The sequence below is a fragment of the Saccostrea echinata genome, unplaced genomic scaffold (genome assembly GCF_033153115.1).
Source record: "Saccostrea echinata isolate AGI-Se365-2 ecotype Australia unplaced genomic scaffold, CSIRO_AGI_Sech_v1 ptg000010l, whole genome shotgun sequence".
NCBI classification, from domain to species: Eukaryota; Metazoa; Mollusca; class Bivalvia; order Ostreida; family Ostreidae; genus Saccostrea; species Saccostrea echinata.
In genome coordinates, this window is record NW_026889759.1 from 11,621,555 (window position 1) to 11,647,493 (window position 25,939).

General features: G+C 32.9%; 1 protein-coding gene across 1 annotated transcript; it reads right to left on the reverse strand.

The window, feature by feature from the left end:
- Positions 1-2,524: 2,524 nt before the first annotated feature.
- On the reverse strand, positions 2,525-25,518 carry LOC133184552 (FMRFamide-activated amiloride-sensitive sodium channel-like). The gene is made up of 14 exons (XM_061319640.1): positions 25,513-25,518; positions 25,147-25,347; positions 23,043-23,428; positions 18,146-18,226; positions 17,933-18,024; positions 16,999-17,162; positions 14,563-14,652; positions 12,671-12,788; positions 12,198-12,276; positions 11,956-12,013; positions 7,230-7,397; positions 5,978-6,084; positions 5,788-5,869; positions 2,525-2,737 (listed from the first exon to the last, which is right to left on the reverse strand). Exons 1-14 carry the CDS (start codon positions 25,516-25,518, stop codon positions 2,525-2,527), a joined length of 1,845 nt encoding a protein of 614 aa, XP_061175624.1.
- Positions 25,519-25,939: the final 421 nt, after the last annotated feature.

Sequence of the window (25,939 nt, forward strand, 5' to 3'; positions counted from 1 at the left end):
GTCTTTTCAAAATTAATTCTTAAGAATGAAAATCAGAACCCCATTTTTTTTTAAAAATAATTTTCATGCTCTTCTTTACTTTCGCGTCGCACTGCTGAGTTTATTTCTGGCCTTGATTACATATATATCAAGCTGCTATTATTTTAATTGAACAAACGGAAGCTTAACTTCTATAAAATAAAGACTTTTTAAAAAGTTCTTTAGGTACGTCTTTTCTAACAGTCATAGTTAGATAATTGCAACTTGTATTACGTAGCAATTGACGTTTAAATATTGCATGGGTTGTACAACCATTCATCAACCGGTCAATTTGTTTTTCTCCAACACTGTAACTTGTAATGACGTTGCACAGCCCCCGTCCCCAAATTAATCAATATTGATTAAATACATGTAGCGAATTCATAACAAATGGGGAAAAAAAGAGATTTTTTGTACAGTTTTAAATAATCACATTTCTGTCTTTACTTATTTTTAAAACTAGTTTATCATTCTAAATATTATATTTACTACCACATTAGTTTAACGGATATCCACCTTTCCGCAGACACAATTTAATGAAAATTCCATGTCCACGCAGATGGGGAAGGCGGTCGAGGTGGAGTGGGTGGGGGGGGGGGGTTTACATGTCAAGTTTATAATGTTTAAGCGATTTTTAAACCGCTACTTGGTATCATTGATAACATCCTTTAAAGGGAATATTGACGACTACCCTCGCTCATCTCGAAAATCTTAAGCAGAACTTAATTCTAATGAATCAATTTCGACTTCTTTATCAAAATTTTGCCGAACTTTTTCGTAGACCTCTGACTTTTCCCTTAGTTCTATAACACTCGGAACTCGAGAGTTACACGCTAGGTGTCGTTTTTGCATCACTTCCGTAATTTCTACTCTGACATTTCCAAATCTTGTAGCATTTTTCACGTTTGACGATGAATACTCGGATTATTATGGGATGCCTGGGCAATTAAATAGCACGATTAAAGACAAAAATATCTACCGAAACAAGATATCATGACACATTTCGGTGACATGTATTAGGTAAATGATATTTCGGGCCTGATATCCAAGAGGGGTCCAGTGTAAACAAATGGAAGTGACTTACCTTCTCTATTTTATAATACCGCGGGTATGATTTTTTAGTAAAACGTTAATTCTGTGTTATTTTTGGGATTTTTCTTATGGAATACATTGTAAATGTGTACTAGAATAATTTATGAAAAAAATACTTAAAAATATTTTTTGACCTGTGGGGCATATTGGAGGGGGGGGGGGGGTTCCTGTCCACAAGTACCTGTGATAAATATATCTTGAATATTTTTTTGAAACTGAGCTAAATGCAAATTTAAGAAAGTGAGGTCAATTCAAGGGAAGCTAAAGGTTAAAAAAAATTGATGCAATTCAATAGCACTCATCAAAATATAAAAGAATATAAAGTTTGATAAACAGTCCTTGATTAGTTTATTTGAAACTGAGCTTAACGCAAATTTAAAAATAGCAAGGTTAAGAAAATAGAGAAGGTCAAGGTAAAAAAAAATAATTTAATTTCGTTTGTATTCTAGCCTCTGATTGGTTAATATCCAAAAACGAACACAAATTATTTCTGTATAACCTGGTTTGGTATGAGGACACACCCCCCTGACAACCAGCTGAATCATCTGTATCCATACAATCCTCTAGCTCATTTCCAGTCCTTGGGATTCATGGAAAATTCCAGATTTAATAAATGTACCTTTAACTTCAAACAATAATTCGATCTTACCACATGTAAACAAACAACAAGGCTGCTAGGCCTATGTATCAGTTTTTACCTCCCCTCGCTTCCCATCACTTCCGTTACTATGGTTGTATTATTGAGCGGCAAATTTGAACTAATAAAAAGCAACGAAATTTTACACCCATAGTTATTTAATGATTTGAAAATTAAATTATAAGGAATGACTCTAATTCTTGGCCAAATTATTCGAGTATAACCTGGTTTGGGTCAGTTTACGCTTTATAATCCGCGAAGCAAAACAAAACTGTTCATGCAGTTGAAAAGCTCTTATCAATATTCACATTCAAGTTTTTTTTTCAAACACAATTCCTGAAGGTAAGAATGGACCATAATAAGGGATGGATGTTTTTCATGGGAATATTTAGGGAAACATACTTTAAAATCGTTTTTTAAGAACACCAAAATCAGTGATTATTTGACATTGCATACACAGAAAAATATGTTTAAAAAATCTCCAGATCAGCAAGATCACAGTCATACAGACATTCAGAATGCCCGTGTAGTTTGCATTAGACACGACCCCTTGGAGTTAGGCTGGGGCCACAATATAGAATCCAAATTTTCCCAGGGAATATTTACAGAGGGAATTTTTAAAAAGAATGTCTGGAAGGGATTAAGTGACCCAAGTGAACATTGTAGCCTATTGTACTAGTATTGTTTTGTGATTACTTTAAAGGTAGTATATTAAATGTATCTGTAAAATACATGTATATTTTTTCATCAAAAAAATCATTAACAACAGCAGTCCCTTCAGGCTTGTGAATCGTTCTCTTTGTTGTACTCCTTTTCTTCCTTAAAATCAAGAACTTTTGTGTTTTTGGCGAATAATCTTTGGAGAGTAATTTTTTTCAAAAGAAAATTTAGCAGTTCTATAATGAACTGCAAAACCTCTACAAAGCTTAAGATGGAGGCTCCCATAAAGAGTCCTAGGGCTCCGCCTATATCTGAGATTAGCTGAAACCCCTAAAAATAGAAAGAAAAACCCACATAATGATGAAGAAAGCAAATATGATCAGAATCGCACAAATATCATAAAGATGGCCACAATAAAGCAGGACATTTCCCTCCTTTTTTAAAACCAAGAGAACTTAATCTCAAATACTGAACTGGTATGGTGTTAACTACATTGTCAGTACTTAACTCTAGTTATATTGACTTTTGACTACTTTCTCTTGCAACATGATATCTCTCTTAATCTTGCCTCTGATAAAAATCTTGGAATTTCATTGGTCGAGAAGAACATTGCATAAAAGTTGATAAAACCATATCATACTGCCAACTGACATGATATTTTTATTATCCCCCCCTTCACGTGATACAATGACCAGATATCAAATTAATATCCCACTCCACGTGACCTACTGACCAAATATCAATTTCCATATACTGTGTAAACTTGACCTCGCAAGGATTACGCCTCGCCTAATTTGCATTTTTAGGACCCCATACATTTCCGTATTACCCCTGTAAGTGATACATAACTAACAGTATCCAATCTGAGACTGACTGGTCATACATAATAAAAAAAACTTAAAACGTATCAGTCTACTGACCTTTCACAGTTTGACCCTGAACTTTACAGCTTTATTCTTACCTAGTTTCCTTCTAGCAAGTACGAGTACTTGAATGACACTTTTTCTCAAATATTGCCCATTATCTTGTTCAAACTTATTTCTTTATCGTCTTAAAACATTTAGACCGTAAAATCAACAGGTTGCTTATGTAGCATATTTAGCATCTTGCATCTTGTCATAATCTAAACTGAATCAAAAAAAATAAATTCAATTGAAATTGTGTCCAAAAGTCCTCAATAAAAAATTAAGGTGAAAAGTAGGTCTTTGAAACGGTTCCACATTGTTTTGATTCCATACAACGTTGACTTAAACAATATTAAAAAAAAAAATCTAAATTCAATAGTATTTGGTCAACTCAGTTTATTTGCAGCCAAGTCAATATATACTCTTTACATTGTGCTCATAACATTTAAAAAAATAAGGTATCATTTTTAAACATTTATCATGATAATAGTACGGGTTGGTCACGCGATCGAATCCCACAAACTCCAAAGGGTTATATGGTAGATGATTTAATCATGTACCAACCCGTATTTATATCCCGATAAATGTTTTAAAATGATACCTTATCACTTATATTTACATGTACACATATAACTGATTTATAACAAATAATTTCGTATTTTAGTTTCAAACCCATTAAATGATTTTTTTTCAAACCTCAAGGGATTAAATTGAATGTGTTGAACACATCGACCACTTCTGACGTCACTGTGAAATTACGATAGTTGATGAATTACAATGAGTTATAACAAGAGTCGGCAATTTTATCTATAAAAAGAAAATAAATGAGAAACAGGGCATAAATCCTACCAGTGAGCTTTGCGAGCTTAGCAACAGGATGGCAACGAGTTTTCTTTAATTCGCTATTTTACCAACATGAAACACCAAAAAACATACCTAGTGTTGATTTATTAATTCCTGACATTTTTTTTTCTTTTCATTTACCCCATGCCTCCATTTTATTTATTTTTAAATTATTTTTTTAGTATACGGTAGCAAAATCGAACATACGTAGAGATGCCTACCCACTTCAAAAGTGGAGAAATATTTAGAAATGACTGAAGATTTAAAAAAAAATGATAAAAGTCAGCTGCGCGAAGTAAATTTAGCGTATACGGGGGAAAGAACCAACCTAAGGAATAGGATTTTTCTACTTTGGACACTTTTCCCTTTTTTTGTGTTTCTCAGAGTTTTTCGAGGTAGGTATCAACTTTTTTTTTGTGGGGGGGGGGGTCCCCTCCACTTTTAGAAAAGATATTACGTGCCTTGTTTATTAATTGATATCTTTTGTGTTCCTTTAATAAAATAATTTATTCGGTTATGTTTATATACATGCATTATAAACGTAATAAAAACATCTCAAGAAAATTGACACCTTTGTATTTACATTTTTACCGAGTACCCGAATACTCTATAGAAAACTGGCCGAGTAACCGATTATCAAATATTTACCGATTTGACATCCCCAGTTTTAACATTAAAGAATTAACGAAAACTGCAATACATTAGTAAATATTTTATAATAAGTTGTATACTGGTATCAATTTTATTCAAAATAATATTTCCGACAGAGTATATGACGTCACTCAGAATTGAGAATGGGAACTTCTCGAGAAGCTCTCTGGTCTGCTAGGATTTGTGCCTGTTTCTCGTTTATTTTCTCTTTATGGATAAAAATGCCGACTCCTGTGGTTATAAGGGTTTAGGTATGCATTTCTGAAACACTGTTAAGGAAAACATCAGCAAATGTTAATATTGGTAAGTAACCACAGGTGCATAAATCAAATACATGGGGCCAAAAGTTCCGCCTGGAATGGGTAATATTTTTTTTATTAAATAATATCGAATACTAAGGAGATGAGTGTTTTCTGTGATAGACGTGGAATAAGCATGTCGTAATATTAGGTTTGTTAGAGACTGTCCACAGAAATATTACGGATTGTTCAAGTCCATGGACAGTCAGTAACAAACCTAATAACAGTTTTGTTTTGTCGAGGACCAATAACAGTAAACACCTCCCCCCTTTCCGAAATAAAATTAAACGATTTTCTCAATTTCCTTCATTTGTCATCCATTTTTTTTTTTTACTGATGTGACACTGAAAAGGCGTGATACTCTAAATTTAATCGCAGCATTGCCAAATCGGTAAGAACGTAATGAATTTTTCGGTTTCTTTTAAAGCTATTTTTTTCCCTAAAATTTGGACAACATAACATCGGTTTATCCGCCATTTTGCTGTCCAAAATTTGAAATTAACCGTCCAGAGAAATATTGAAGACAGGCATGTAATGTCCGTCAGCAAATGAGAAAGCGTCATTCTAGTCCGAGACCAAACAAAGACGTTTGACCTGTCAATATCTCGCTGTAATAGACCGAAATGCTTATGAAGTGATTTGGCCTGTCAACATTTTCCTGTAACAGATCTGATATACTTACGTCATAAAGAGGTTCCTCAGTAATTTTTTCATAATTCAAATCCTCGTAGTATATTACCGTTTTTAAGAAATTCCCCGCGAGACTGAAAATAAGTATTTTGATCAATTACTTTCATTTAATTTAAAATAAATCACTTTGAATATATTTCATATGAGAGAGAGAGAGAGAGAGAAGATATGTAGGAATTAACCTTTCTGTATCCGACTTTGTCGCTGTTTTCCATTCAAGACTTTGGCACATTCCTTTAAAATACCACATATTATTTTTCTGACAGAGATCCTTCATCAAATTTCCCGCCTAAAATGAACGATTAATTAAATTAGATAACTTTTTTAATTATGGAAAATTCTTAATATATAGTCCATAGAAACACAATATGATAATAAAAGATTGATACAGAGTATATACATATTTGTTTCTTCTAATATGTCACTTAATAACATGGATTGCGTACAATTAGAAAATAAGGGCTGTGGAAAGTGTGAAAAAATACCTTACTTCAAAACGAACAAATTAATTTGTAAAATTATACTGAAATACAAAACGAACAGCTAAATGAAGGAACGCTAGATGGCGCGAACGTTTTCAAACGGTTCAACTCTGTATTTTCCTAAATACATATAGATTGCAAAATTGCGTACGACTTATTCTTTTAAGTATCCTGTGCAAAAATGTAAGAGAAAACTATGTGATCTGTCAATTTATTGTGTTGCATTTCGTTATGCCAAGAAGGTAGAATAAAGTTTTACAGAAAAAAAATCGCGTTATCATATTATCATATTTTATGAAGCTGTTAGTAGGATTTTAAATAAAATGTTTATTTTATCTTTTATTAAACACATTCATAATGTGCTGGAAAAATAAATGATTCAGAAACAAAACGACGTTACGTGTAAAAAAAAATTCCATTGAGCCAATTTGTCTAAATTATATTACATGTAATGAGGATGGGGTGGAGCTCATGCCCACCAAAAGCACATGGGGCTTATCCTAGCAAGAAAAAGTTACTTTCAAATCAATAATATGGGTCTCGTCAAAACCACCACCCCCTCCCCAAAATTTGCCTGTTTTTTGGAAATAGATAGCACAAAGTTAGGTAAAAGTTCATTTTTAATTATATTATTATAAAATTTGTACATGTGTACACTTTTTTCAAAATTCTAGAACCCGCGCCTCACATTGGACTTGCGTCACCTACGAGTATTATTATCGTTTTACCATTAGCATTATTGGAATAAACATGGTGTACACATTATTATATCAGTAGGAATAAATTCACTGTATGTTTTAATTGTATTATATTTAATGAAGTTGACATTACCTATGACAGGCGGTAAGTACAAGCTTTGGAAAAGAATGGGGTAAAATAATCTGAAATGCGAATGGCTAGATTATAGTTTTAAAAAGGTCAAAGATCATCGGATTCCACATGCAAGTTATACATTGAAGCAAGTTCCTGGGGGTTTCCCACTCTCTGGATATGGAACCAATAGTATAGCCTTAAATAAAATCTGAAACCCCAAAGACGTCTTTGTATAATGACAGATTAAATGGGTATAAGGGGTCATGAACCCCCTGCCCCCAGAGGTCTCCCTGGCCACCCCCTGTCCCTGAAACGACAAATGATCATGTAACTCAAAAAAGGTTGAAAAATTTTCCCCTTGACCATAATTTTGTTTCTTGTGTCATTGTGTATCTAATGGTATAAAGGTTATGAACCCCTGGAGGTCATCCCAAGATTCCCCACCCCCTTGAACTGGAAATGTTCACAATATGACCTGCATCAAATTCAAAAGTGCATCCATGATGAGATTACTTCACATTCCATTCATGATTTTGGGTCAACCCACTATCTTAGAATACGGAATGAAAATCATTCAGAGATACGCATTATTAAACTTTGTGCTCATTTTTGCACATATTCACAATTTCTTTTTATTAAACTTTGTGCACATTTTTTTGCATATATTCACATTTTTATATCAAAAAACAAAGCATTAGTTTGCATACATGAACAAACTGGGGGCTGGGAAGCGGGAAAAGGGGAGAGAGTTGTCACTACATATCTTAATTGTTGAAAACTCCTAAATTTGTAAATATTAACCCCACCTCTGACTTGTCATCATTATTTACTCTTGTAACAACATACATGTACATGTTTATTAGCCAATTATGAATAGATATAGACTTTTGGTCATATTCCTAGTTCTCCCTTGAATCTGTAATGATGATATAAATATTTTAAGAATGATTAAGAGAACAGGTCTCTTGCATCTTAAAATTGATTAAGTTCTGCGATTGAATTAGCTATACCGGTATACACGTAGTTTGATTTTGCTATTCAAAACACCTTGATTAGATATTTATAATCATACTGTTTTCTAAAATATTCAGTGTTTTTTCAACATGGATAAAAGTCATACTATGATTACAAGATATACATTTCCAGCTTTGAACTATTCTGAAAACAATACATGAAAAAATTGCTTTTCAAATATTGTAGCTCTTTTCGAGCACTTGCAATCGTAAGTTTTAGTTTTGCATAAGGCTATAAACCTGCTGGGGTATTTTCTCACTCTCCTTTTCTTTCTCTCTTTTTGACATCTGCTTGGGCAAAAATTAAAATGAAGTAACATAAGGAATTTTTTTTTTTTAAATTGATCAACTTTTTAAGATTTTATACTTTGTAATTCATACTACAGCTAGAATGATATTCCTCCCAGATATGTAAACAAAATTACCCACTTTCATGTCTTTGATCTACATCCAATTACAGACTTTTTCATGATTTGCTACAAATATCACATGGAACTTCTATTACTCAAGAACATGGAAGTTCTTCACTTAAATCCATTAGAAAATACACGACTGTCTTCAGAGTATGCAAAACATAATTTGAAAACAACTCACTGAACCCTCAACTGATTTGTTGAGACAGATAAACATAGCTCTCAGGGTATAATTTTCATATATAAGCCTCTACAAAAAATTTTAACTAGGGATGTCAAATTTGTCAATAATTCATATTCGAATATTCAATGAAAGTATTCGAATATATTCGAATATTCGATAAAATAAATAAAATCTGTTTTATTTTAAATATGCATCATCCTACTCTCATGAAAGGTTTAGCGTAGGTATACTTATAATATAAATAAAATTGTATGAAGACTTTTGTAGGTGTACAATAAGAAATTCCATTTGATATTTGTCAATGTTTGAAATTAATAATTGATTTAAATGTAGAAAAGTATAATTTTAACAAATGAAACGTGTATTTATAGTAGCTCCAACTGAGGAACCAGTCGTCTTACAAAAGGCAAGATAGTCGTAACGGTATACTGTTCAGATTTCAATACGTGTAATTAATTACAATTATCTGCCTGAAAAGAGATATGATTATAATCTTTGATACAATGAAAACAAATATTTCCATAGACAATTTTCCTAGATAATTAACTAATTTCTCGATAATGAATATAAAATTCAGGATTATGTACAACCCGAGATAATCAAGTAATTTACACATTTATTCTGAAATTAAGCTCTTTACAATATTAATTACAGATTAATTCTATCAGACATTCATTCAATGATCTATTAATTTTATTTTGGTAAGTATACTCTTCACGCCTTTTAGACATTCTTAGATTTCATTTGTTGTCCTTGATTCTAGATAAGATCGTATCTAACTATTAAAAACTATGAAAGTACGTTTTGTATTATACATAAAGCATTATTGTACAATTCTTTAACACCTTACTCAAAACAAAATACATGTTATTTAGTAGATTTATAAGCTATGAAAGTAGTGAAAGAAATCAGGCGATCGAAATTGGTCGCTAGTAAATTAAACAGAGATAATTCCAGCACTGATCTAATAAAAATTTATTAATCACAGTACTTCTTTTTATGAAATCTGAAAAACATCGAATATTCGAATCTTAAATTCATATTCGAATATCAACTCATCGAACGAATATTCGAATGTTCGAATATTCGTTGCCATCCCTAATTTTAACTAATGTGAAACTTCATCACATAGTTTGCACAAATCATGACCTCCATGGGTAGGGTTGGGGCCACAACAGGGGATCAAAGTTTTACATGGGAATGTATAGGAAAAAAATCTTCAAAAACCTTCTCAAGAACCACTGGGCAAAAAAATTAAACTTATGTGAAAACTTCATAAGAATAAAATTTGTTTTTTCAAAACTCTACTCCTCCAACAGCTTTGACCCTGGATTTCATTAATACTTGGAGCACAAGTAGACTATACTAAGATACATTTATTAATTCTGTTTATCGGTTTCTGATTTCATTGAACACTGTTGACCTGGTTATTAGTAAAAAGAAATATTTTGTGAAATTCATTCAAACCGCTACTCCTCCTAGAGTTGTGGTTCGATTTCAATGACTTTGTGTACAGTCAGCCTTTAATGTACATAATTCAATGTTTATCAGCTTTTGATTTCCATAAAAGATGTTGCCATGGTTACCAAAAGTAGATTAAAAATCCAGAAAAAAACGTCAATTATCGATATATATTATTGAGGACCGTGTTGTCTGACCTTAAAATAGAATTTCATTTTTTTTTTGGCTTGTATGTATCCTTTCATAATTACATTTACTTTTAAAACTTTGTGAAGTTAGTTGATTCAAATTCTGAATTTAATAGTATAAGAAAAAAGCCAGAAATAAATAATAAATTTAAAAACAAATTTAATTTGCATTTCAAAACTCACATAGTTTAAATTGATTAGGGCTATAATTTTGCAAAAGTGCAATTTCCGAGCGGTAATAGTTGAAAGGAAAGTCGTTTTATATATTTCTAAAAAGTCACACTTCTGAATTAATTATATAAAAGTATTTTACATATAAAATAAGGTGTAGGTAAATTAACTCTTTTTTCGCAATGTCGCCTTTGAAAGTAACCTTGTACAACTCATGTACACTCATGTACAACTTTATGGTCTATTTAAAATACTTGAATATATTAATATAGACCTACGACTCTGTGTAAAAAACACCTTTTTCTATATCTTAAAACCTGTATCTTTGATTCTTTATTCCATGTCTGTAAATTTTCTAACTTTATCACTGAGGATGAAAGAAAGCCCACCCTCGCCTATAGTTGTTGGATAAGACTGTTTGGTAAATGATCAAAGAGTTGAACGTAAGTTTTATTTACCGTAAGAAGTATTGATAGAAAATGCTAGTACATCTGAAGTTTACTCACTTTTATTTTGAAAATCAGAATAAGTACACGACAATACTTATTTTCATTTTCAAATAAAAAGCAGTCAACGACATGTCTAGACCTTCATTTTCACAATGTCAGGGGTCCAAAGTCAACATGTTGCCGTTCGACCCCTGACAAATTTCATTCGATATCTTGCGGGCTGACTGCGGTGACGTCTTTCGGGAAAATAACAAATCTTAATTGTTTTTCTTATCTCTCAACCAATTACACTAAGTCTTTCGGTGATAAACAATGCGTAACATGTGCATTTTAGGTCTCAACTCATTCCTTTCTGTTTACATTATCTGTCTACTTCAATTTGATTGGTGCTTCCCAATGAGAGAAGCAAGCCCAAATAAAAACGAATGAAATTTCCTTAACAAAAAAAAACTATAGTTAACTATAGTTTACTATAGTTAACTATAGTGATAACTTTGACACTATGAATTTGATTTACTATAGTGATAACTTTGACACTTTGATTTACTAAAGTGATAACTATGAAAACTTTGAATTACTATAGTGATCACTATGAAAACTTTGGTTTACTATGGTGAAAACTTTGATTTACTATACGATAACTTTGAAAACTTTGATTTACTATAGTGATCACCATGACACTATAGTGATCACTTTTAAAACTTTGATTTACTATAGTGATAACTTTGACACTTTGATTTACTATAGTTTACTATAGTTAAGTTAACTATAATTAACTATAGTATTTTTTTGTTAGGGAATTGTCAGGGTCGAATGGCAATATGTTGACTCAGAACCCCTGACGTTGAAAGGATGGTAGGCCTTGGATGCGTCTCTATTGTGGGAGAAACAAACATTATCTTGATAAACGACAATGAACGTTATGATATTAAAATGAATTGTTGAAAGTCAAACAGACAAACATTGCACTTTTTTAAAAATCTTACCATAAACTGGTCACCTGGCCATTTCCTTCCTGATAAACTTGTTTCGTAAATTAATTGTCTGATGAAAAAAAAAAGATTTGAAATATAAAGCAGGGATGATACGATGCAATGTATATGGGATGGAATTTATTAATATGATAATGAAGTTATTTAAAAAAAAATAATTCGCAATATAAAGCTTTGAATATAATAATTTAAATCCCTTTATCTGTTTTAGGTAGAATGATTAATTTTAGACTTACTTGCATGGACTGAGACAGTTGCAGGTGATAAGCTGGTTTTCAATCTTGTAGTTGATAAATTTTTCACAGTCAACCTTCACTATAAATACGAAAAAATACATGTCAGATACGAACAAATACATTCGTAGAAATATGTTTACAGGATACAAATACCTTTTTAGCCCGCATTTCTCTCATTTACTCCATAAATACATGTTCCTAAGGATGATTAGGGTCAAGATCTTATAAAACGCTATAAATAGTTTTCCCACTTACTGGTCTCACCTACACTATAGGATAGTGAATGATGGAATTTTTCACAATTTTCAAAAAAGTAAGCTAAACAAATTGAAGATTAGGACATCAAGAATAATGTCAGTCACAAAATTCTGACACGTTGAAGTGTTCCTACTACTTCGATTCTTTGTTTCAGCCAATTTTATAAGTAAAATACAGTATCAAAGTAAAATAAGAAAAGTAAATAATAAACTTACTTTTGTTTACTGAACAGGGCCTGTAACCATCTAGATTCCCAACATTCAAATAGGCCGTAGATGGTAAACAAAAGCATCTCTCCATTATCTCCCTTTGCTTGCAGAGCTTCAAACACGACTAAATAAAAACAAGGAACTATTATTACTATCATTATTAATATTTAAAAAGATGTATGTTTAGCTTAATGAATTGTAAGTATATGCACAAGGAAGTTGATCTGTGTTTTAAATTACCTAAAGCAAGTACTAAACATTAATTCCCCCCTTTTTTAGCTCACCTGAGCCGAAGGCTCAAGGAGCTTTTGTCCGTTGTCTGTCGTCGTCGTTAACTTTACACAATTTCATCTTCTTCTCGAGAACCACTGGGACAATTTCAACCAAACCTGGTACAGAGTACTCTTGGCTAAAGGGAATTCAAATTTGTTCAAATGAAGGGCCACGCCTTCTTCCAAGGGGAGATAATTACAAAATAGTGAAAAATTAATGGCATCTTTTAAAAATCTTCTTCTCAAGAACCAATGGGCCAGGAAAGATGAAGCCCATGTGGAATCATCGTCAGGTAGTGTAGATTCATGTTTGTTCAAATCATGACCCCCGAGGGTAGGGCGGGGCCCGACTGGACGATCAAAGTTTTACATAGGAATATATAGGAAAAGTCTTTAAAAATCTTCTTCTCAAGAACAGCAAAGCCATGATTGGTCATATTTATGTGAAAGCATCCTCAGGTGGTGAAGATTCAAGTTTGTTCAAATCATGACCCCCAAGGGTAGGGTGGGGCCACAATGGACGATCAAAGTTTTACATAGGAATATAAAGGAAAAATCTTTTTCTCAAGAACAGCAAAGCCATGATATATTGGTCATATTCATATGGAAGCATCCTCAGATAGTGTAGATAAAAGTTTGTTCAAATCATGACTCCCAGGGGTAGGGTGGGGGCACAAAGAAAGTTTTAACTTGTAAGAAAAAAGCCACAGTTAGTCAAAGAAATATGTAAGCATCGTTGGTTAGTGTGGATTCAATTTTCTTCAAATCAAACCCCCCTTTAAGGGGTAGGTCGGGACCACTTATGCATTTAAGCTTTTGAATACTGAACTGATTTATGCTTTTTTCCTTGCCACAGTGCTCAGGTGAGCGATGTGGCCCATGGGCCTCTTGTTCTTTTATTAAAGTTCTGGAAAAAAGAATCAGAGCACATCTTTCTCCAATGGTTGGAGCTAATCAGAGAGAATATTTTCAGAGAATTTATGAACATTTGTGCAAATATTGAGCGACAAAGCATATATTTTATTCTTTTAACTCGCAAAAAGATCTTCTTGGTGTTCTTTAGCTTTGTATAAAACTTTTATTCTATATAATGAATCAATGTGCTTTTGATCTAAAAAAAGACATATTTTCTATAAATTTCCTTTCATTCTAATCTGAAAATTTTATTAAGGATCTTCTGGCTAGGAGAAAATGTTCACAGTTGTTATGTGTAACACCGAACCCCTTTTTTTGTCGATGGCTCTGTGGAAAAATATTTACAGGAAACAGCTCAGTTGGCTTTCCTAATTACCCTCTCCCCCCCCCCCCTCCTTCGACTTTGGAAGAACATGTTACACCCTTGTATAAACCAAATTGAGTGCTGTTTGACTTTACCTGCAGAACTGTAGCTCTATGGTTGACAAAATTTGGACAGACAAGATCTCTTGTTTGTCTGTCCGAATTTTCTCAGTCAGAGGGCTACAGTCAACCTCGGACGTTTCATGCCAAGTTTGGTTACAATTGGCAAAGCGTTTCTTTTGAAGGAGACGAAAATGTAAAAACACAAAAGACAATGACAGATAAATGATGGACGAGCTTTGATAAGAAAACTCTCAGATCAGGTTAGCTACGACGTTACACACTTACCGGGATTGTATATCGAATACCAAACAGTCTCATAAAGTCTTCGCCATTTTCACAGTTACCATGTGGCTCTGATGCTCTCTGGATCGATAGCTAAGAAAAAGTAAAGAAGACGTTAGTTTACTTTAAATACGATGTATTATATGTGCTATATTATCGCCAAACCCCTTAACTCCGTCACTTTCGGGAAACTCCAAGCTTTTTGTAACGAATGCGATTGTGACGTTATTTTTTACCTGCTGAAATACAATCAAATTCCGAGAAATTCTGACAGTCAAGTTCAAGAATGCGTAAAAAATAAATAACAATTACACGTAATCTATTGTATCTATCATATTTTATGTGAAATCAGTGAGCACTTTTTTCTTTTAAGCGCAATTCCAACGATACTTTTGACATGTGCGTCAATATGCTCTTTTTTACATGTCAGCCGTATAGTTATGAATGTCTTTGCCAAAGGATTCATATGACATTTCATACGGACGGCTATTTTATTTTTCATCTCAATATGCCCTAATACGTCACATGTTTCAGATAACGTTATTACATATAAAATACGTTAAATTAACGTTTTTTTTTCTGTTGTTGATACTTTTCCTAAAATAAAATTAATGCTATTTTATATCTTTAAAACTATTTTTTATGTTTACAAGTTTAAGAAAAAGAGACAAAAAAACTAAACTGGATACACATTTCTTTTTATACGTTGACATATTGTAGAGGGCCAGCTGGTGACGGAGTTATTCAGTGTTCGTTGGACGTAATGTACATGTACACGGATGTACGACTTTCTATTTATTATCGGCCGTAGCAGCGGCCGATCTATTTGTGTTCGTGTTAGAAAGTGCACATGGGGAAATGAGACGTTATTTCTTTATTAATTCAGTAAAATAATTCTTTCATGATAACATTTATTAAATCATGAGTAAAATTTTGCTTTAAACTAAATCTTAATTGTTATTATTATATTTCAATTTTATTATTTTTTTCATGAGATAATTGTCATTAATTGATTATATAAAAAGAGTTTACAATAGGTACATGTACCCCAACCTGGGAGTGTGTAAGATATGAACGCAAATCGGTTTGATTTTCCGGATAAGTGCATGTTGAATAAAAATTGAAGAGTTGTTCAACAAATAAAAATTGTTTTGAATATGTTATAGCTGCAAATGACACAAGGATAATTTTTTTTCTACATTTTGCACCGCGCCGTGCAGGAAAGCTCATCGGCATATCACGTGACAAAGATCCAGGGTATCGGCACGTGGTTCATCTTGAGAATTTTGATGACAATAAATTCTTATCATTTATAACTGCCTTTATTACATAGATGAATCAGTTTGATGATCAAATGTACTAAAATTTTTATTTATTTATTTTCATGTTATTTTGTTTTATCATTTATTTATTTTATTTTATTTTTATTCATTTATGTTATTTATTTATTTTTTTGCTTTGAAGACAGTCTGAAATAAAAACGATCCCTCTCTCAGCTTTGAATATCTTGTGCTTTCTTTGGATGCTCGATTGTGAAAAGTACTTTTTGAAACTTAAATTTTGTTTGCGGCCGATTTGATGCTTTGCATCAATTGTACTTGTAGTGGTTTTATATTAGCCCGATAACTGCATTTTTAAAAATAGTACTAAAAACAATGTTTAAGTTCATTACTAAGTGTAGCAAACAAGAAACGAATCAAAAAACAAACAAACAAACAAACAAAATTCGGAGAGTAACCTGGCGTGTTTTCCGCTTATGGCGACGGAGTTTGGGTAGTTGGGGATAAACTTTCATGTAAATTAATTGAATCTCATTCGACTGATTTGTTAAAAAGCACTGTTACCCTCTTGAGTAATGAAACCACGCCCTCCAGCGTGATAGAACGTACTTGTAGCAAAAGGCAACATTGCTTGACGACAGGTGATATTCCAAAAAATAATGACTGCGTAAAATTTATGCGCGAACGATTCACTATTCATGTACTTGTATAAATCATTCAGTATAATATAATAAATATTGCCTGTAGTTGTAAAATTGAAAATTTTCACCATTCAAAAACCCCTGTCAACCCCGGCTGCGCCTCGGTTGACAATGGTTTCCTTGGGGTAAGAAATTTCAATGTTGCACTCAACTACATCCGCATGCAATATTTACATAATGTCAACTTGGATCAAGATTTTTTTTACTGTTTTGATAAAAAAAAAAATGTTTTATGATACGAGAATTTTATCTTGCTAATTAATACGGAATCTGCTAACCCATCGTGTGAAAATTATAAAAAAACTGTAGTTAAAAGAAATAATGCAGGAATAAAAAAAAACTTAAGTTATTTTTTTCATTTTGGGCAATATTGTTTACATACAAAATCAAATCAATGCATAGTGCTAAGATTTTAACAATTATATGCTGGACTTGAATTAAAAAAAATGCATTAATACCATTCGCATTCCTATTGTTGTTTCATATGAAGGGTTGAGGGTAAAGCCTTCATCCTCTGGAAATGGAAGAGTCCCAGGTTCATGAATTACCAGCCTTACTCCACTGGCGTCCATGTAGTTGTTAATATATTCTGATGTCTCAATATTTAATGTCATTCTTAAACCTATCAACATAAAAACCAATCTCCTATGCAGAGTTGTCGTTCGTCCCTCTCTCAGACACCTCTGCAATGGGCTCGCGTCAAGATTTTTGACGTAACGTTAAAACATAACATTTCAAAGATTATTTCAAATTAAACTCAGAGTTTTATATTTATTTAGTAAATATCTATCTTTAAGGACTATCATTATCTCAGACATTTAATTATAATGAATTAAAACAAACGCACTATTTCTCGTGCTTTTCACTGTGATATACGCGAGCCAACGACAGAGGTGAATGTATGCATAAAAAACGTGCACATACAAAAAGTTTTCATAGTGACTTTTCAATAATCGTATCATGCATGTACGTATATCTTTCTCTGTTGAAATATTGTACATCTAAATTTAAGGCGTTTATCTATACTTTCTGGGTTTTTTTCTCGTAGAAAGATCTATTCTATTGCAAAATGGAGGTAATAAATGCTTACATGTAAATATACCTAATATGACATATCGGCGACAAATATTGAGAGAAATTGACAGAATTCAAACATTTCGACCAGAATATTCAATGTCAGGACCTGATTTTGTTTATTTTTTTCTGATCTGGGTGTCAAAAACCAAGGCGCATGCGGACTCTAAACATAGAGAAAAAAAAACTTGGAAAGGCCTCATGATATAAAATTTTGAAGCAAAATTATCAATTAAGATGATGAACTATTCAACATCATTACCTTCACTTTTTATGGATATTTTCTTCAATTTACATTTTATCTATTCATTTACATACCAAGAAGAGGTCCAGATTGTTTCGTGACGTAGGAACTACTTTCAAAGGTGTAACAGTTACCATATTCCAAGGACTGGAAAAGGGTAAAATTTCTAAAATGAACATAAAGAAATCTTTATGATGGTAGATCAAGAAATTGGTCCCGTAATTGATCTTTACATATAAAAGTAACGTAATCCCTCAATTCTGAAATATCTGATCATTGAAACTTACGCAACATAGCATTCTTTTCCATTAAATGCACACGACAACAACATATCCGAAATGTTGTGACCAATGTCCTCTCTGATGTCTCTGAGGAATAAAAAGTGTTCAAATAGTTTGAATATTTCTTTGATAACAAGATGCCCATGGGCCAAAACACTCACCTGAATCACCTTGGCCTATCTGTTCTGAACTCTTTATTCCCATGAGCACTTTTGACCCCATATTATGACCCCACCTTAGCTCCAAGGGATTATGATTAAATTGAACTTGAATCCAAACAGCATGGGAATGCTTCAATATCAATATGACTGAAATGACATAAGTTTGCTGTTCTGGAAAAAGATTTTTTAAAAAGATCTTATTCATCTCGTACATGCATTGTGTAAATTTTTACACCCAATTTTAGACCCACCTTAACCTAAGGATCCATAATTTGAAAACAGATCTTGAATCAACACAACTTTGGAATACTTGCATATCTGACCTTGCCTTTCTCAGGAAAATGATTTTCAATTTTAGCAATATTTTTTTCCAATTTTCAAAATCGCCGATATATGGCTGAAATAGTGCCGATTCGGCGTAAAACATTAATCAATCAATCAATCAATCCAATTTTCAAATGTATTTCCATGCTTTGACCTCCTTATCCTAACCCCAAGGGATCATGATTTGGACGTATTTGAATCTGCATCACCTGAAGATGGTTGCATAGTCATTTTAATAATCCTGGCCCTACTGTTTTTGAAAAGATTTTCCTACTGAATTCAAGACTGAAAGAAAGAATGGAAAAAATGAAGTCATTTCGAAAATGGATTCATTCAGAGTTTTTCAGAGTATGATGCGCTGATGTGCGATTGTGGATGTCTTTACATGTTTATTAATGGATTTTTTTAATACTGACTCATTAAAATTAATTATACAATCACAGTATATGTATACTTTGGGAGGGGATGGGGAGGGGTGGAAGGAATACATACTTATAAAGAAAATTATCCAATTCAGAGTTTTAAATTAAGAAATAAATGAATGAAATAATGTTCAAGTAACAAATTTAAAAAAAATTCGAGGGTTATGCGGCGGGATCTCTTCTAATGGACATTTTTTACACTGTACATACATGTATCATACCAAGTTACGAGGGGCTTCGTGATTTTTAGACGGGGTCACGTTACCCCGTCTATTATGTTTACTGTCCGTTGAGGCCTCAAAACGGAAGCCGTGCGGAGAACACATGAATTAAATCTACGCTAAATGAAAGAGTGCGGAAATTGTTTTGATTAAAATACAAATGCGCTGAATCAAACTAAAGAGAGTGATAGGAAGATTTTCTTACTCAAATTAAAGAAGCGTTTTGAAAATTTTAAACGTGAAAAACGTAATACTGAACCACTCTGGTATACAAACTACTTGGCTTTGTAAAACATGACTGCGTACGCATCATCGATTGTTGACTTCCAGAAATGCCATAATGATAGTAATTCGGACCCGGGGAAATTCGGACAATTCAAAAAGGTTTCTTGACTAGTGATTACTGATTAATCTATTACAGTCTAAATGAAAAACGTAAAGATTTATTTTTCACAGTGTTTTTTTTTTAAATTTTTTTTTTAATTTTATGTTAATATTAAAAATCTTTTTTAAAAAATTCAGTTGATATCAAAGCCCTACAAAAAATTTCAACATACAGTAATGAAAATTGTAAAATAATGAAGTTTCTTATTTGACCCCGTCTTTCAGTACTGCATCAGTCCTTTGATTTACTGAGGGACATTCTTCACAGTGTGATTCATTTTCTGTAGGTTATCATACAAATTAACACCGTGCATGGTGAATTTGTATTATGGACTACTTAGACATGAGCAGGCCAACTTTATAGTTGGAGTACCACAGTTTCGGAACTGACCAAGTTAAATCCGCAGTGCAGGTAAACAAAATTTATACCAAAATTTTGCCATCTTTATCGCAAACATGGATGTGAGCGTAATATACGTCATACTATTAAGTACAAGGTAGGACAAAACAGGTTTTAACAGGGTATAACATTTGGGCAATTGATTCACAACTTGCTTCACCCGTGCGTGAAGTTCTCCTACAGTTAAGGAAAACAGAGTTTTTGAATATCCTTATTGCTTAATCCTAATAAATTGTTTCAAATTTTATTGCAACAAAAAATCACTGAAGTACATGCTAAAGCTTCATCTGCTCAAATGCTCAAATTTTCATTCGGTCTTAACGAATTGTATACTACCTGTGGTATTTCTCTGATCATAACAATCATCGATTGAATTCGTTGATTACTCCTTTTACTAGGTCTGTAGAGGTGGGATCATGTGCTTAGCAGTAGTAAGCATCCCCTCTCGACCAGTTACACGCACTATAAGCTATCAGTAGATCTAGTAAACGTAAAAAAAATGGCTAGGGATTTTAAAATTCATTTAATGTTAAAGAGAGATTATAATGTAACAACATGTTATAATAGCAGTGATAATTTTGATGATTTTAAAGAGCTATACAACACGTGTTTTACAGAATCTACTTTCAATTAGGATACTTGAAAAGAAAAGAACCGTCATAGTCTTTCTGAAAAAGACTCTTCCTTGAATGATAAAGTTAATGGGCTCTTTTAAATTATTATAAGGGAAACAGACAGTCGTCATTCAGAATGCAGACTTGCAATGATCAGATGCGTGCATTTATTAGAGATCCTTATCTCTTCCCTCGTCTGAAAGTATTATCCACTTAAATTTTCTTTTTATTCCGAGTTTTTGGGTAGAAAAAATTCAAAAAAAAAATTTGAAGCCTTTACTTTAATTCATTAATTTTCGAGTTGAAGAGTGTATCCCGACAATCATGTATGATGGACCGGCATATCGATAATGTAACGTATCCAATATAAAACTGTCCCATCCCACCTGCCGGTTTATGCGAAAACAAAACTCCCCCGTAACGAAAGAGCGCACCAAGGGAGGTAATCTCGAAACTTGCGTATTGGTCAGCTATACATCAGTCAAAATACGACCCATGCAAGATTAGAATGTATTTGCAAACAGTCTTTATATCGACCATAATAATTGCAAAATACTGACTTTTAACGAGATTGTTGAAGGTCCTGAAACATTAACTTATTTTTCAGTAGCCTGCTCCGGTTGATCGTACTCAGAAAATGCTCTTTCATACCAAATCAGATGGGAAACATAAACAACAAATACACGTTATGTGTGAATATTAGTACCATTCTCTATTCTGCTTGAACTTTCAGTAAGGCGTGACATTCTCGGCTATACATTATAAGCGTCTCTCAAATAGTGACCTAGATTCTCATAGGTTGCCAGATTAACTCATCAATACTGAAATTTACGCAGCTTTTCATTCACAGGTGAAATACACATGGGATAAAAATGAGTCAGACCAATTACATCGTTTCTTACAGTAAAGAGGTGTGGCTTATGTCATCTCATCGTTTGTTAACAACAATCTAAAGTTGCTCATGTTATTAATTTCTTAACCAATGAGAATCTAGGTCACCATTCGAGAGACGCTAATTATGTATCGCCGAGAATGTCACGCCTTACTGAAAGTTCAAGCAGAAAAGAGAATTGTACTACTTATGGATAAGGGACGATGGAAAAGCTGAAGTCATCATGCTTGTTATTTACTTGTAACCTGGCCATACGTCCATAATCAGTAAAATATCCAAATATGAAACAGATGTGGCAGCCTCTGACAAGGTACCGTACCGAGTCCTTATTTTGGTTTGGACATTAACGTATTTACTGAGAGTTTGTGAAAGATATTTCATCACATGGAATATAAAATGTGACTCCCTAAAAATCCTTTAACGACTTTTGATCCCATTTTCCTGGTTAATATGTTTACAAAATTTGAGTCAATATTAAAGAAGTGAATTATGCTGATGTGCCATGAAACGTTTCTTTGATTACTTGTTCCATTCGCATAGTATTTGTTGTCATTGTTTGAGCGCTGGTTCTCGTGTGCACTTATATAGCACTTGCAACTGATTTTTGCTGACTTTGTGCCTTATTTTTTTAAATCGGTTTTTCCTCCTTACTAGTTTTATTAATTCGCTTTCGGCGTAACTTGATGAATTCGGGTATACATATGTCCTCATCACTTTACTGTCATAGATGTGTATGGGTTGAAAACCCCCCAAAATCCTAGATGCTCAAGTTGCAAAATTACAAAATATTCTAAATAAATATATTATGAATTTTCGTCAGTAATACTTACAAAGGTGGTCAAGCTGGAATTTGTCTCATAAGAATTTTTACTAATGAAAATATCTCCGGACTGTATTGGTCGACTTTTGATACAGCTAAACTTCAATGAGGGAAAAAACATACAATTTACATATTTATCAAAAAAAGACCACATAGGGAAAGTCTTAAAATTTATGAAATTTTGGTTTATTTTCACTATTTCACTAGATCTGTAACAACTTCAACTTGCTTATGCCTTGAGCTACCACACAAAAATGCAAACCAGTGTCTGTACACTGATAAATAGGAGATAATTGACCATCCATCCACATTTCTATAAAGCTATGTGTATTTCATCATATAAACCCATTCCATCTAGAACTTGAACCCCAGATATATTAATTTATATAATTTTATAATCTCTTTGCCACTTTCAGATACGTCGGACTAAACCGCTTTTCAGAAATCTAGAAAGTGTGATTTTTTATTTTAAGTTCTTTTTTTTCGTTCCATATCCCTTGAATGTATTACTTGCAGTGAGTGTCATATAATATTAATGTATAATTCCGGTAGTTTATTATAGAACATGTGAAATATGCATTCAAACCTTCGGGTTTTTTTTGTGAACTGTAGACGTATTTTATTTTGAGACTATCCTGTGTCACTTTACTCTTTTTAAATTTTACCTGTCGTTCTTTTGAAAGGCGGATCGAAAATTCGTCACTCGTTTGTTCCACTCATCTTGGACAAAAGAGTCTTGTAATTGCTGATTCTGCAGGTAACTGCTATAGTAATCTGAATTTCCATATCCAGGCGTGGACACAGACGAAGCATATGTATTTCCAGATGAGTTGCCATATGACAAATGGTCTCTTTTTATTCTACGAAGAATTTTTTTTAATGATGTTTTGTGTTCTTCTTTATTACGATCGTATCCCTTTACCAAATTTGGACTGGGTTGCGATTTCTTTGAGGCAAAATAACGAATCTTGGCCAAAAGAATATCGCTGGCGGTGCCTCTTTTCTTTCTCTTACCCTGTGATTGTCCATACGATGTACTGTCGCCATTGCCCTGTTAGAAAGAATTTAAAACTCAGTGTAAGAAAATCCTTTTCATTCCGCTTATTTGTGGATAATAAACATTTTACTTCGATAAGAGAAAGATAATTCATAATTAAAATATTTTCTTATTTTCATAAATAAAACATGCACATGGATTTGAAGTCATTTTTTACATGCAAGCCTCAAGTCTTTTATCTAAAATCCATTCTTAGATCCCCCCTTTCTTTATTAAGGTCCCTCTACACACTGAACACTAAAAAATTCCAATTCTATGGTATTTCATGAAATAAGAGTCAGTTATATCCCCATTTTAAATCGATTGCACTGAAATCTAGGGTGTACCGTAACACACAGCTTGTATTCAATATTTCTGTTCATCAGTACTTTGCTGTATTTAAACAATTTTCTATGGAAAGAATGACAGAATGAAAAATAGACCAACTAAATAATTACACCTTTATACCATATTATTTCTTCAAAGTCATTAGTGTCTATAGAGGGTCCTTAGTTAAAGGAGCTTTTCTGAACCATCTGTCTCTCTGTCCTGTGTTTTATATGTTGTGTGATGTCTTTACCCTTCTTTTTTTAAGCTTCTTCTTCTCTAAACTAGTGGGCCAATTTCATCTAAACTTTCCACAAAGCATTCTTGGGTAAAAGGAATTCAGATTTGTCCGTAAGGGCTACTCCCTCTTTCAAAGGGATATGATTCAGAATGACAGGAAAAAAGAACGTTTATAAACTTCTGTTGTTCATATTTGCGATGGAAGAATTATTTTTAAGCTTTGATTGAAGATTGAATTACATTAGTATCGTCCTGTACAATATTGATTCTTTATATTATGATATATATTCGATTGTACATATGTCTTTGTTCTGAAACAATTTAATACTTTATCAAACTCAAATTGATGTAAAAGGTTTAAATTACATGAAAATTGATCAGAATAGCACATTTTAACAGCAAAATCAAATTTTAAAAAAATGCAGCTCAGATTGCATTAAAAATGTTTTCAAGAACCACTTTCCAGAAAAGAAAAAAACTTAACGTGCAACGAAGATTCAAATTTGGTTATTTCAAGACCCCATGGGGTAAAGTGGCCCACAGTAGAGGAAAAAAATTACTTGTAGGTATATATAGGAAAAAATCTGATAAAAACTTCTTTTTAAAAGCAGGAAAACTAAGTTAATCATAATCCTTCGATAGTGCAGATTCAAGTTTGTTCAAATCATGATCCCCGAGAGTAGGCTTGGGCCACAAAAAGGAATTAAGGTTTTATATTGGAATATATAGAAAAAAAACTTTTGAAATCTTTTTTCTCAAAAATATGCAAGCATCATCAGGAAATGCAAACTGAGGGTTGTTCAAATCATACAACTTGGAGGTAGGGTTGGGGCCTCAATGGGGATACATTACATGCATGGGAACATAAAGGGGAAAAAATATTTAAATATCTTCTTATCAAGAACAGTTGATACAGTGTTCGTCTCCGAACAAGAGACCACTTGTCTCCAGCTCAGTTTCTAAAGTGTAAAGGCAATGTAATTAAATCAACATAATGAATTTGAATGTAATTAATTTATTTTCAGCTATAAAGTTCTTACGTTTATTATCTTTATAGTTTCAGTGCTTGCCAGTTTCAGTTTTGATAATTTGATCGGGTTCATATTGCAGAAGGACACGGCAGGAAAGGAAAGACTTGAAAATTTTAATTCCACCGAAGTTTTTACTGGATATGTCGTGTATGACGAGAACAGACGCCAAAGTTGATAGCTTGCTCCGCCGGTAGCGCCAAGGAAGACAAGAAACCAGAGAACTCTTTGATACCAATGCTTGGAGGCCACTCCTCGAGAGATGCCGTGAAGAGAGGAAGATTCTGCCATTGCTACTAAGACCTCCTTTATCGTCTGATCGTCATTAGCCAATGGTGCCTAAAACAGATATGCATGAGATATAAGTAGATTTAATTTCAATATTTTACTGCCCAATACATAAAACAGCTTATTCCCAATATGCCCTACCTGAGAAATCCAGGTAAAATAAATTCCCATGGTTAATAGATTTCAGGACTGTAGTAAGTAGATTTCAGCACCCACCCCCATTTTTCTGAGAATAGTCTTTTGCTGTAAATTTAATTATGTAAATTTTTATTTAGATGCTGTTTGGCTCCCCACTTTTTGTTGTTGAAAGGTTGGACGCTGGCAAAATCCAGCATTTGAAAAAGAAAAATGTACCGAAAAGTTAGCGAAATGTCTAACAACTCCCCCCCCCCCTCCCCCCCCCCCCCAATGAAATAGAATTGCTACTTAATTGTTGCTAAAGAAGTAGCTTATAATTGAAATCATGATTAGAATAAACAGTGATATATATTGAAATGGAAATTGTATTTGTATGAAAATTTCTGAAGATAAAGTCCATTTAAAACTTAGAGTACTAGTATTACTTTTTGAATTACAACCAAAAATGCTGTTTTGAAAAAAAATATTTAATGTTTATACATGTAACTTTAACTCCACAGAGAAC

Coding starts and splice junctions, on each gene's coding strand:
- LOC133184552 (XM_061319640.1), bottom strand. Junction 18,227..23,042: donor GCCTTTCAAAAGAACGACAG/GTAAAATTTAAA, acceptor TTTATTCCTCAG/AGACATCAGAGAGGACATTG. Junction 12,789..14,562: donor GTATTCGATATACAATCCCG/GTAAGTGTGTAA, acceptor GTTTTTATTTAG/TCGTGTTTGAAGCTCTGCAA.